Source organism: Glycine soja, chromosome 5, assembly GCF_004193775.1.
Source record: "Glycine soja cultivar W05 chromosome 5, ASM419377v2, whole genome shotgun sequence".
Taxonomy (NCBI): Eukaryota; Viridiplantae; Streptophyta; class Magnoliopsida; order Fabales; family Fabaceae; genus Glycine; species Glycine soja.
In genome coordinates, this window is record NC_041006.1 from 43,885,204 (window position 1) to 43,898,996 (window position 13,793).

Consider the following 13,793-nt stretch of genomic DNA (forward strand, 5'->3'; position numbering starts at 1 on the left):
GGAAAAGGAAGTCTAGGAGAGTTTTAATCATAAAAAATTATTAAAGCATTTGCATTTATAACGTATAGTTTTTTTTATCAATAAATGTTTTATCAACAAATGTGGACTTTTATAAACGAAGAGGAAGAAGGATGCAAGCCGTACCTACCCATATACAAAAAAAAAATAAAAAATAATAAGCAATTTGTAACATATAGTAACTAAAAAATGACACAATCACGTATTTGTTGTTGGGGATCTTAATCTTTCAAGATGATACCTTCAAGAAAAAAATCTTTCAAGATAATGAACACTTACTAATGTAACTGGCTTGTTTAAAATTCATTTTTAATGAGGAAGAATCATTACTGATATTTTGAATTTGGTTTAAATATCTTATTTGTCTTTGTAATTAAGAGATTATTTTTGCTTTTAATCCCACAAAAAAAAATTGTAAATTATATTTTTTATTTTTCGTTCTTATAACATTTTAGATAATTTTTTTTTTACTTTTCACAGTGTTATCTAAAATGTTTTAATGACAAAAAACAAAACAAACATAATTTAAAAAATACTAAAAAAAAATAATTTTACAAGAACTAAAAGAAAAAAATGCTAAATTATAAAAAACACAAATATATTTAAACCTTCTGATTTTATTTTTGATTTTATGTTTACTCTTCACTGCTTTTTATTCTATATTGTTCCATGATACGGTGACTTATTTTGTATGAGTATGTTCACTTATTTTGTAATATTTCATTTTCACTATTTTGTGTTGTTTCATGTTATGTTAAATTTATTGCATACATGTATGGTTACTTATCCTAACTTATTTTAATTTGTTTAAAACAAATAAAATTTTAGGTGTCAAAATTAATTATGTTAATTATCATTTTATTTATAACTAATCAACTAATTAAGAAGCCAGAATTTAAATCAAAAATAAAAAACCTAAATATAACAAAAACATGGTTTCATTATCCATGTATAATATACTGTGAAAATTGTTTTAGTTGTACTATAAGTAAAAGTAGAAGGTGAACTTGGCAATACACAACATGAAAAGGTTTTCATGGTGTGTATTTCGAACAAAACAACAAAATTATGTTTTCGTCAAAGATATTTTTGTCAACAAAAAAAATATAAAGAAAATTGGGGTGTGGGAACAACATGGGCAGAAGATGGTAAAGAACTTCCATGGGAAAAAAGGCAATTGTTTCCTGCACCTAATTTTTGCTTCTTGCACCCCTGAATGTTTAAAATTCTATATTACCCTTTCGTTATTTTGGAATGAGTTCTGCTATTTGGTGCGAAATCTTAAAGCACGAGACATTGAAAACAGATCATGTGTAATTATCTTATAAGAAAATAAATTAAGATGTTAATAAAATATAAGTAAAACTGAAATAAATACATCATTTATAACTAAATTCCGTTAATCCTGGAAATTATCACCAAATTTGAAATAAACAAAATTCATATATTAGTTGCTCCACAGAAATTCAAGTTGTGGACGTGTTGCGACAGGAAGGCCTGCATGTTGCAATGAGGTTTAAACGTCTTGTGCCTTTGATATCAAAATGGCTAATTATCTTCACACAAAAAAATGGTACAATGCTTATCTTCAATTTGCATAGTTGCACGTTTGATGTCTCAGTATTAACCATCACTAAGGTATCTTTTGAAGTGAAGGCCATAAAAGAAGAGGATCACAATGCCTGAAGTAAAACATTTTACGTTTGGAATTAAAAACGTGAATCATTCGTGTGTTTAGTAAGAATTTTTATTCGAACTAAACAACATTTTCCTATTGGAATATGTATTCCAAGAAGTGTATAACTAATTCAAAAACCTAACCGAAATATCTATCTAGAATACTTATTCCAAAATATAAAAATCCTATTCAAAATTGGTATTTTGGAATATGAAAATCCTATTTTGGAATAGGTTTATTATGGATTATCTATTCTCTTTTGAACACCACTTTTCATGGCACCAACATAATCACATGTAACACTCTTCCACTCTTCACCCAAATAAGGTTTTGTCAAAATAAATTCATCAAAGAGAGCATTTTTTGGTCATGATGATGGGTTTGGTATGGCATGGAGGATCATAGGTTATAGTGGCGATGTTAGGGTGGTTGCAACGATGGTGTTTGCATGTGGTAGACTAGCGGTGGTGTTAGATGGTGCGACATAGGTGGGATGCGGTGGTTATGGAGGTTTGATGACCAGGGTTTGCTTGGGAGATGCAAGAGTGCCTGGTGAGGGATACTTCCGTCCATTTGAGTTCTTTTGGGGTGCATAAAATAAAAGTAAGTGCAAGAAGTAATTCCCAATACAAAATTATTATTGGGCTAACGGCCCAATGTGGATGGTCATTGATAGGCAATCTACTTTTTTATTTATTTTTATAGCAGAGACAATCTCCAACTTGGCCTACAATTTGAGATGCAAATACCATAAATTAGTTTCTCCATGTCCCGAGTTTGATCCTCCCAAACTTCATTCCAAACTAGATTACCATAGCTATACATATATATGTGAACATACACATGAACAGCATCCACGAAATATATTTCTCTAATACTCTAAATTAAAAGTGTGACTTAATATTTTTTATGAAATCCAAATCTAAATATTTCTTTCATTAAATTTCACAAATACACTATTCATTAAAATCGATTATAGAATTACTGATAGTGAGATAAACGTAACTCATAAAACAAAAGACCGGGTGTGTTAATGTTAGCTTATGACTCTTATATATCGAGAGAAAGAAATTTCACGAAGTATACTTATATTTAATTTTATTTTTTTAGTTTTTACTTTTTAGCACCTCTTATTTGAAGACACGAGCAAATTGGCAAATTCAACGTAGTATGTGTCAATTTTGATTATTTTCCGCCCTTAGGCCTTAGGTAGAAATATGCCGTATTTTGAAACTTGCGATCATGTTCATCCACGGAATCTTTCCTTTTGACCCTTCCACATATCTACATATCTAAACCCCTAATTAAAGAAAAAAAAGTTGTCTACACGTGCTCATCGATACTTTATAGTGTAAAAATAATAAGTATATTCTATTAATTATTTCTTCTTTTTTGACAGAAAAGGTTTTTTTAAATTACTTCTTAAAGTTTAATTTTCTTATATTATATAGCTAAAAACTTTTATATTATCAAACAATTACAGATAATAAAGTTATTATACAAGACAATAATCAGACGATAATATAAATAATGCAAATGTTCATTAAATTTATACTTCTTTTCATATATTTACTTTAAACACACAAAATTATATCATATATTAAAATATATAATTTAAAGAATAAGACCATTCCTTTTCCTACATTAAACATTCATAATATGCATTACCTTTGAAAATTATCAAAGAAAACTTCTCTTTCAATCATATCATACTATTCTCTTTTTATTTTTATTTACCTTTTATTTAAAATTAACTACTTAAAGCTAATTTTTTAAAATGCACCCAAACATTCATTTAATCCATTATCTTCTATCTCATTTTCTAAATTAAATTTCAATAGTTTTTTCCAACAAATGTCAATAATTAAAATAACCACATATTACAATTTAAACAGTTAATTGTAAATTGATAATATAATATTTTAACATTTTATTCATTATGAATTTTAGTTTTAATATAATTTATATATTAATTTTTTGTTACAAATTATAATTATATAAATTATTTATTCTTTGAAATGCATTAACTAAAAGTACTAGTATAAATACATGTTTAAATTAAAATTAGAAGAGTTCAAAAATATTTTTATCCTATAAACAACAATTTTTGTCTTCTTCTATATATTAAAATTGATTATTATATGATAACGGCTAATTATAAGTATATTTTGAGGTTAAATTATATAAAAATTTATAATTTTTCTCTCTTAATTTTTTCTTTTTGAGCAAATAATTGTTAAATTAACATCATGTAAGTTTTTACACAAAGAATAATAAAAGTGATCAATTTATGACACTTAGTGAGTAAAATAAAACTCAAGAAAGCAAGGATAATAATCAAAATGAAGCTAGTTAAGAAAAGAAGATTAAATAAGAAAATTAGACTGAGTAAGAAAAGCATGCTAATTAAGGAAGACAAAACTAATTAAAAAATGAGGCTAATTAAGGAAAACATGCTAGTTAAGAAAAATAAGACTAATTAAGGAAAGCCCGCTAATTTGCACCTAAATAAGAAGAAGAGAAAAGAAGGAAAAAAACACAAAAGTTTCAAGAGAATACAATTTCTTATAGAAGGCAAAGGCTGAAAGAAGGAGAAGCAAACATTGAAAGTCATTCTTTTCCTCTATTTCCTTTCTTATCTTCCCACCTTTACTAGATATCCCTTTTGCAATTGTAAAGTCTCCATGACAATGAGAGGTTAAACTTCCTTTGTTGAAAACTTGGTAGTTAACTACTTTTGATATAATTTTTTTTCCTATCTATTTATAAATGTTACATTTGCATTATCTTTGTTTGTGCTTAATAATATTATTTGTGGCTTTGATTATCCATTTGCATGGTAAGTTGTAAGGATAGCGTTGGAAAATGTTATTTTCTAATAGAACCGAGAAAGTGTATCTAATTAAAGTCATCACTAGGGATAAGTTAATATTTATTTAATTTGTTATACATTTTTATTCTTAATGTAATTTACTATTTTAGTTCTGCAAAGATATTTTAGAGAGAAAATAAATAAGTTAGGTTCTTTCATGCGGGAGACCAAAGTTAGAGTATATTAGTAGATGCAGGTATAAATTGAAATAATTATAAATAGAGAAAAATTATTACTATTACATTAAAAAGTAGTTCTGATAGACTAAATTTCCAACATTCTGATCTTCTGAATTTACTTCTACCATATTAGTGGGTTCTCTAATCTTTTTGTCTTTTAATTTAAATTATTGTTTAATTTATTCTCTTGTTTGATTAATTTTCTGCCAATTTAAATGACTTTTTTCTCACAATCTTTTCAAGTTAATTTTCTTTATTTTTTATTAATAAAATATTTATCTAAATAAGTACAAACAAAATTTTGATGGATTCGACACTCAAACTTCTATTTTTACTTTACTACTTAGAATGTATTGATACACTTGTCAATACATCAACATTATACATTGAATTAATTGTCTATGTATTAGTTTTACACCACCATTTAATTACATATCACTGTTTAAATTATAATAAAATTCAACAAATTTATTATACACCATGAATTATGATTTAATAACTATGTCAAAAATTTTGTAGGATAAATTTTGAAAAAAGAAATACTTTTTCAACTTTTAATCCAAACCTAACTAACAAAAGTGCCCTTCTTAAAAAATAAAAAAAAGTGGTCGTAAGATAAGCCCAAACTGAAACATATTCCTTCAACCATGTCGTCTGATATTAAATGTGGTGACTAGAGGTGGGCATGCAGATAAACCTACCCCGCCAACTCGCACCCGTCAAACCCCTGTAGCCCTTTTTCTAAACGGGTACTTTTTTTATTGAATTAATTTTCTAAACTCGAGTTTTGCGGGTAACCCGCATTCACCAAAAAAAAAAAAGAGAGGAGAGAAAGAGGAGTTCGCGTGACTGCCTGTGCCAGTGGAAAGCTGAGTGCGCTAAAGGGATACTTGTGAATTAGAGCTGGGCCTTAGGTTAGGGGTTTTAGTTTTTAATAGAGATTAAGTGTGGGCTGTGTGGGTTTTTCCATGGCCCTGTCTGTTTTCATCATTTTCCTTTTCCTTTTTTGTACGTTACGCTCTACCAACAGACTTCCACTATTTGAAAGTATACAAACATCCAATTAAAATCAACCTCTGCTCTGCATTAAAATTTCACAAATCGATTAACGGCCGACTTGCAACAAATTCACAAAGCAAATTTTGCATTCACGATCCACTAAAACGGCAAGCATAGGAATAGTTTTTCATTCGATTTCTAATTCTGCGCAGCGATTCAACACAAATATATTTATATTTATAGAAAAAAAAAAAGAGGAAACGAGGCGTAAAAGTAATAACAAATCGATCATAACAAACAGGCATAGATTTATTATTCAAGAGAGATTGTGCCTTGCCCAGCCTAGCTATAAACATCAAATCCAAAGCGCCTAATCGGTTTTTTCTTCGCCATTGCTAGCATTTTCACGATTGTTGCTCATCATCCGCTTGAACTCGGGGAAGTTGACGTTGCCGTCGCCGTCGGAATCCACGGATTTGATCATGTTGTGGCATTCCTCGACGGAGCACTTCATTCCGAGGCGGTTCAGCACCTGGCAGAGCTCCGTGGCGGAGATATGGCCGTTCTTGTCATGATCGTACAGGTTGAAAGCATCGTGGAGCTCGGCGTCGCCGCCATCCGCGGTGTCGGAGCGGCAGAAGGCGGCGAACTCCGAGAGGTTAATGAATCCGTCGTGGTCGGTGTCGAGGTCGTCCATGACGCGCTGGATATCCTCCGGCGGGACGCCGGATCCGAGGGAGCGGAGGACGTTGTCCAACTCGGTGACGGAGATCTTGCCGTCGCAATTAGCGTCGAAGCGGCTGAAGACTCGCTTCAGCTCCTCCGTGTCTTGGAGGTAGACGGAGGGTTTGGTAGTCGCGTTAGGGTTAGGAGCGGCGTCGCCGTTCCCCGCTTCGATTGGATTCGTCGCCATTACTATCGTTTTCAGTAGAAAGAAGAAGAATTTAGTTTGTTTTATCGGTGAAAGAGAGAAGGAAACCAAAATTCGAGAGATGAATGGAGCGGTACCAGTTTGGGGCATTATATCCCTTCGTTTGGATTAATATTCGAGTGCAAAGTGGACCCACTCTTGTCATTGACCGAAAAAACTTTAATTCTTTTAAATAAAAATTTAATTCTTTAGATTTAAACATTTATTTTTAAATAAAATTTAAGTCTTTTCATGGATTTTTAAAGTGTGTTTAGGGGCGTAAGATAGGAAGATAATTAAAAAGGACAATTAAAATAAAAACATAGTACAAGACGTATTATTTTTTAGGTAATTTAAATTTTTTAATAAAATGTATTTATTACTTTAGCACTATGTATTAACGGACATATAATAAGAAGTTAATTTTTATTTCACAATATTAATATTAATAAGTGTACAACGAGCGACAGGAATTCAATTTAGTTTTGATTGCTTCCAACGGAAAAAGAGAATGGAAATGGAATGCACCTTAAAACAAAAATACAAAATTAAAAAAAAAAAAATACAAGTGCTGTCTGTACTCTGCACACATACACTCGCTACTCTCCACCGCAAACGGCAAATCCAATCATATCGGCAAATTTACACTAATTTCCAATATCCTGTTGAACAAATAACACTTCTAATAAAGGAAAGTGCATAAATTAATTTTTAAAATTGATTTTTCAACACCCAACAACTTATTTAATACTAGTACTTATGGAAGAAAAGGATTAAAAAAATTTAAACATATAATTTAATCTGTATAAGTATTACAAAAATTCAATTTAGTCTCTGTGCATTACAAATTTATTAAATTGGTCCGTATACGTAAAATTGATCTTTCGTTAAGCTTGTTTCTGTTTTCAATTCACTACACATGTCTTTATTATATAATTTTTTTTTTTATGTTCAAAACAATATTGGAGAATCTTCGTTAGGCATAGTGTTGTAATGCTTTAATGAGAAACAATTACTTTAAACATGGAAATAAACTGTTATGATACAATGCTTTTTAGAATTTTTTCAGAAGTTATTTTGTTTTGTTTTTATTATTTTATTATTTGTTAAAATTTATAAACATATCATTTAATAAGAGGAATTGTTTAAACAAATTAGAATCAAACGGGTAATAAATCTGAAAGACAATAATTATTTGTCATATATAGTTTTATTTACTCAAATTTTCTATGAGTTTTAAAATAAAAACAAAATACTTTTTATTTTATAATAAATATTTTTTATTAAATAATTGTATTTTCATTTTTTAAACAAGTACTTGTGAGACTTATTATTATGTCTCTTTTAATCGTTAGCATATTTGAACTAGTCATTGTCGAACACTAACAATTGCTTTGTCTTCATTATGATGGGTTGCTTTCTTTTTTGTGTGATTAGGTAGATATTGTCGTTTTCTCACATCTTTTTTTTAGATACTATGTGTGACATTATCTTTAATGTTATAATTGGGTTTGGATTATTACTATTTTTTTTATAATCGTGACAACAAGACTTAAACTTATAATCTTGTGTAAGTTACTTAAAATTTTCACTATTAGATGGACAGACACTGGTAGATAAAATTGGGGTTGGATAAAGATGTACTACTGTAACAAATTGATTTTGTATAGTAACAGATGTGTTTACTTATAAAATTATGGTGAAAAAGGTTTTGTAGAGAAGGATTTTACTCACTTGAATGATTTTCCTTTTTGAAAAGGTTAGTTTTTGGCTATTGACTAAAAAGATACTTTGCCCTACAAAAAGAAAAGAGAAAAAAGGCTAGGATAAAAAATTTCACACAATCATTCAATAAAAACAAGAAAAAGAAAAAGAAGTAATATTAATTTTAGGAAAAAATAAATTTTAAAAGTTTTTCTATTTGGTAGAATTCACTTCAGTGTGAAACTTGGTTTAATTTGTTTGTAGAAAGTATACAACTTATTTAATTTCTCATACTTAATTTTATTTTTCTTTGATTAAGTCACCCTTACCCTTAGAAATAATGGACTTACGTGTTGAATTGAGAAGAGGAAAAGGAAGGGGACAGATAGCCGACGAGGGGGCTCGAGGTACTACGTGCTAATCTTAGGCGTGTGTTTAACAATCTTGTGATGTGTGCAAGTACACCACTCACGCGGTGTAAACAACACGGATTCAACGCGCTTCTAACTTTAATACGCGATATGTCCCCTATCAGATGTGATTCTCAATCTACAACAATTATTTAGCCATGTCACTTTACCACAACCTTCAACCTTATTATAACTACCCAATATGTGCTTCCGGAAATATCGAGGTTGTATTTGTTGCATGGGGGAGAATATAACTCAACATTTCGATCCGGGAAAGATAGATTACATACACACACTTAAATGTTTCTGGTTAGATCTCCTGAACCTTAAGAACAATCCATACCAAAACGTTAACATGTTCGCTTTTTTTCCTTACACTTCTATTGTCAAGGCCTGCAAGTATTAATGTTAATATTTAAAGCCTTTTTAAGTTTTTTTTTTGAATAAATTTTAACCATGGAGTTCCTCTATCTCCATAATGCATGCAAGTTGCCCAAGGCATCTGCACTACCGGCCCAGTTGCCAGCAATATACCAAGTAGCTCTCCCCACCCTTGTGTGAGTAGGCCGGGAGAACAGTTAAAAGTCTACTGGTAGGCAGCAGAAGATCTTGAACAAAAAGGTCCCACGATCGAATGTCTCATGTTTTTCATTTTTCTTGGCAATAATTAAGTGAATAATTATTTAACTTTTTTTTATCGGCAATAAAACTTTTTTTTTAGTATTTAATATACCTGGATGTCCGTTCCATATGTTTGTTAATTAATTCTTCTTGAGTTCTATTCTGAGATTAAGGGTTATGACTCATGACATGTCTCAAGGTTCACTGAGTATTATATTTAGGATATTTAAAAATCACTCACCAACTTGTTAATGAAACTCACATCCCGTGAAATATGAATTAAATTCTTAATTATTAGATCCACCTTTGTTTGTTGGATGATAAATATATTATAATTTTTAAGAAAAATAGAAATAAACTATTTTATAACTTTTTCTAGGATAATGAATTAGTCGAGAATGAAAGAATTTCCTATGCCAAACCTCACTTAAGTAAAAAAAAATTAAAAGATTGTTAATTGTTACATGTAATATGAAAAATAGTTGACATTTTTCATTTATGCATGTGATGATCTATCATGGAAATGTCCTAGATCTAGTGATAAAAATGGTTAAGGGACACCCATTTGCTTGTAGAGAGAAAGAAGGTATATATAACAAGAATGTGATGTAATAAGAAAAGAGATAAAAGAAAAATGAAGGATGTGAATTAAGTATATCAATTGTGGGGTGTTCATATATCTTACTCTTTGTAATAATGTTAGAAGCTCTGATTAACGAAAATATGGGCATAATATATGAAAACCGATCTAGATTACTTCAGTTGCAAAAAGAAAGAGTGCACGAAATACCAAAATGTGAAATGCGCGGTCACAACTTGTAGTGATTCAATGCAGTTTCATGTTATCAAAATTAGAAGCGGCATTGATCGAGTTCGTGTTCTTCTGATCTCATGGATTCGTGAGACTCTGCATTATGGGCATCTTTCAAGCATAGACTCTATTTGAAAAAACTCAAGTCTCACATTAGTCAGATATAATGCTAAAGTATACAAGTTTGGACAACTCTTATCCTATGAACTAATTTTTTAGGTTGAGTTAGACTTAAATTTACATTCTAAGAAATTCAACTGCAGATGTGATTGGCACGAGTTAGTGGAGAGATGGAACCTTAGCATGTCCAGTATGGAGATGGGAACACAATTGCTTCAGCAATCACTGCATTTTCACACGATGATATGTGCAATGAGTCATAGTTTTACTTTTCTCTACTCATCAGTCACCAAGGGTATGACATATATGCTTGAAGGCTTTTTTAAATAGTTTAATTTGAAGCATAAACATAAAGTAAGTGAAGTACTATTCTACATTATTTTGAAATGGAATATTGACAGATCCTGTTATAATGATTTTACCCATGATTGATAATTTATTTTCATTCGAAATTTACAGGTTCAGCTCTGCCATGGATTTCCGATGGCATGATCCAGGATACATCCATTTAGCATTTATGACAGGACTTAAGCCTTCAAGCACTTTCTCTTACAGATACGGAAGGTATGAAGTAATTATGAACTTTATATATGGAATAATTTGAGGTTACGGTTCGAGAAACTCTATATTTTGTCATGCATGTTTAGTTGCATTAATAACAGATCTGAAAATGATTTTATACTGAAAACAACTCGGCTACTTAATGCAATACTACTGATACACCTAAACAGTAACAACTTGTATTTGTGCATCAGGTGTATCAAGATATCGTGATTAATTGATCATGCTCTCTAAATAAGATCATCAGTATGTAATGTACCGACAGCTCCTTTTTTTCAAACAGCCAGGAGCTCGTTTAATTACTGAAGCTATAGCTAATATGTAAATTCAATCAATATGAATTCAATTTTTCACATCGGATCGGAGACATAAGCTATATGCAGTAGGTTTTAAAGCAGAATGGAATTTCTTCCTTCACTTTATCAACCCACTAGCTTCCAGACTTTCCCATGTGACATCAAAGAGAGGTATTGCATCCACATGAATGATAATTCTGTCCAACGAACATTTTCCTCGAATATCTATATTACTTTAAAAATTTGGGCAAAATTCTCAGAAAATTGTTACATAACTTCCTGTGAGTGGTTGAATTCTTAAAATTTAAAATTTAATGCACAGAGCAATGGTAGCAACATACTACTCTCTAATGTACTCTTTCTAACAACACTATGCTGTTGGTTGAAATTTGTTGGTAATCACAAAAATATGTGGGTTACATTCCATATTTAATGAATCTCACTTAGTTCTGCACATTTTTAAAAAAAAAGGGCTGTCCGAACAGCATTGTTGAATCAATTTATTAAGCATGTGCATGACATTTTTAAATGCAGACGTAGACCGAAGTACATCTCCAATCATGGATTCTTATCTGCTCATAAATCGTAACAAATTTATTTAAGCTATGGATTCATTGGTATTAGAAAATAAGGCTAGCAAATCAAGCTCCTTAGACCTTGGTTACAGTACCTTCTTGTAGTAGTTAACTGCATTGAGAACATGAAACAGGTTAACTTGGTTCCCATGTGCATAATTATGAGAGAACTTGTTCCATGTTTCAAAATGAATGTAAAGCCATTCCATCAAAAGATAACAATGGAATAGACACGTTGTATCTGAAATTACAGTACCCCTGTGCATGTTGTCATTGGCATGATTGGCTTCACCTTTGACTAGATAGTTGTCAAACAATGTAAGTAATTATCTAGTCATCATACTCTTTCCTTCTCAATCCTTAACACTTTCTACATTTTCTCTTGCAAAAAAAATTACATAACATAATTTTTTCATATATACATCCATATCTCAGGACTTTGCTTGTGGTTTTTTACAAAGCAATCACATTGTATGTTTCCTTGCATTGACAGGTGGAGAGCTGAGCCTGAGAAGATTTCAGTTTGGTTATTTAAGAGAACATGCTAATGCTACTAGGGGAGATTAAATTTAAGAGGTTAGTGTTTACATGCTTATATTTCTATCTCAATCGCCACCATAGTAAGAGGAAATGAGCAGGGTTAAGTTTATATAATGTTTTACCGTTGAGTCTGTTTCTATATTGTTGTCTATTCATGAGGGATTTCTTAGTGGATCTTTTCTGCGCACTATTTTTTCTTCATAAAAATTCCCTCAGAAGGATTGGAAAGAAAAAAAAAAAAAAAAAGGAGAAACAGACTTCTCATTTAAACATGAAACGAGAAAGAGCAACGAAATACAACACAAGGCCAAGTCTAAATTACCTCTGCGAAAAGCAAAGGATAGTCTCCAAAACAATTTGTTGCAACAATATTAGGTAGCTTATTATTTATCTATAAAAAAATAGCTTAATTATTTACATATTAAGTTCAGTCAAACTGTGACATCAATTGCATCTTGGCGTCTTAGACACTGATAAATACCTGTTATGTTGGCATCAACCTATTTCCATATACAAAGATCAACGATTTTCCCTTTCCTAGCAAATTTATCATTTGCCTAGAAGAATGAGCATTTATGGACAAAATAAATGTTGGACTAATTAGATGCGTGTTTGGTTAGATACTACGATGAATTTATCTCATGGAGTCATGGTAGAACTCGCTCCAATATATAAGATCTATAATTGTGTGGATCATCACTCTCCAATTGCTTTTTCTCTCCTCTACTAGTGTTGTCACAAAATATAAAATATTGTTTAAGAGTGTATAGTAAATGGCATTTGATGTTTTCAATGTGGATAAATTATTCAGAAAAATTTATAAATATTTCCTCAAATTTAAACATATTACAATGCATTTCCTCTTTATTTGATCCTTACACAAACATCAATTATTTTAAAGATTGTTATGTGATGTCGGTTGTCGTTGTTGTTCATTGTTTCCCAAATTCAAAATGTTATATCATTGTGTTTTTGTTTTAAGGATTTTGTTTGTTGTTTGTAGGATGTTTGACAAAATGTCTCATTCAAGAGTTTCATCCTTTGGTAGTGTTAGTAGGGGTACGATATTTGTTAAACACAAAAAAAAATATTGTGTGGATCACTAATGGAAATAAAATGTAGTGGAACTATAGCCAATCTGAAATAAAATGTGACCAACGAAATCAAGAGAGAACTCAAAGGGGTTTCAGAACATGTGAGACCGCAACAAAATGAGGGATTTAAGAATTATGAAGGATAGTTTTGATATCTCACAAACACTAACAACGTTAACAAACATATTCAATCAGGAGTGCAAAAGAAATGCATTTTAAGAGAGGAAATATGTGTGTAATATGCCGGAATTTAAGGGAAAGTTTATGTAATTTGTTTTAAATTATTAGTAATGTGTTTGTTTTCATACTAACATAAAATTAATGCTACAAAATGCAAATGCAAACGACCTTTGAGTGGTTGCAAACATAAAAGCAAAAAAATACCCACTAGTTGCTTAGTTTTAG

At 30.6% G+C, this 13,793-nt stretch overlaps 1 protein-coding gene and 1 long non-coding RNA gene across 2 annotated transcripts; one reads left to right on the forward strand and one right to left on the reverse strand.

Annotated features, from left to right (window-relative positions):
• Nucleotides 1-5,906: 5,906 nt before the first annotated feature.
• Nucleotides 5,907-6,759, reverse strand: LOC114413728 (probable calcium-binding protein CML27). Its single transcript, XM_028378262.1, has one exon. The coding sequence runs from the start codon at nucleotides 6,657-6,659 to the stop codon at nucleotides 6,117-6,119; it is 543 nt and encodes a 180-aa protein (XP_028234063.1). The 5' UTR covers nucleotides 6,660-6,759; the 3' UTR covers nucleotides 5,907-6,116.
• A 2,167-nt stretch (nucleotides 6,760-8,926) lies between these two features.
• Nucleotides 8,927-13,080, forward strand: LOC114413729. The gene is made up of 3 exons (XR_003666968.1): nucleotides 8,927-10,617; nucleotides 10,782-10,886; nucleotides 12,248-13,080. It is a non-coding gene; the product is annotated as an uncharacterized LOC114413729 (long non-coding RNA).
• The last annotated feature ends 713 nt before the right edge of the window (nucleotides 13,081-13,793 follow it).

Coding starts and splice junctions, on each gene's coding strand:
- LOC114413728 (XM_028378262.1), bottom strand. CDS start 6,659: ATGGCGACGAATCCAATCGAAGCGGGGAACGGCGACGCCGCTCCTAAC.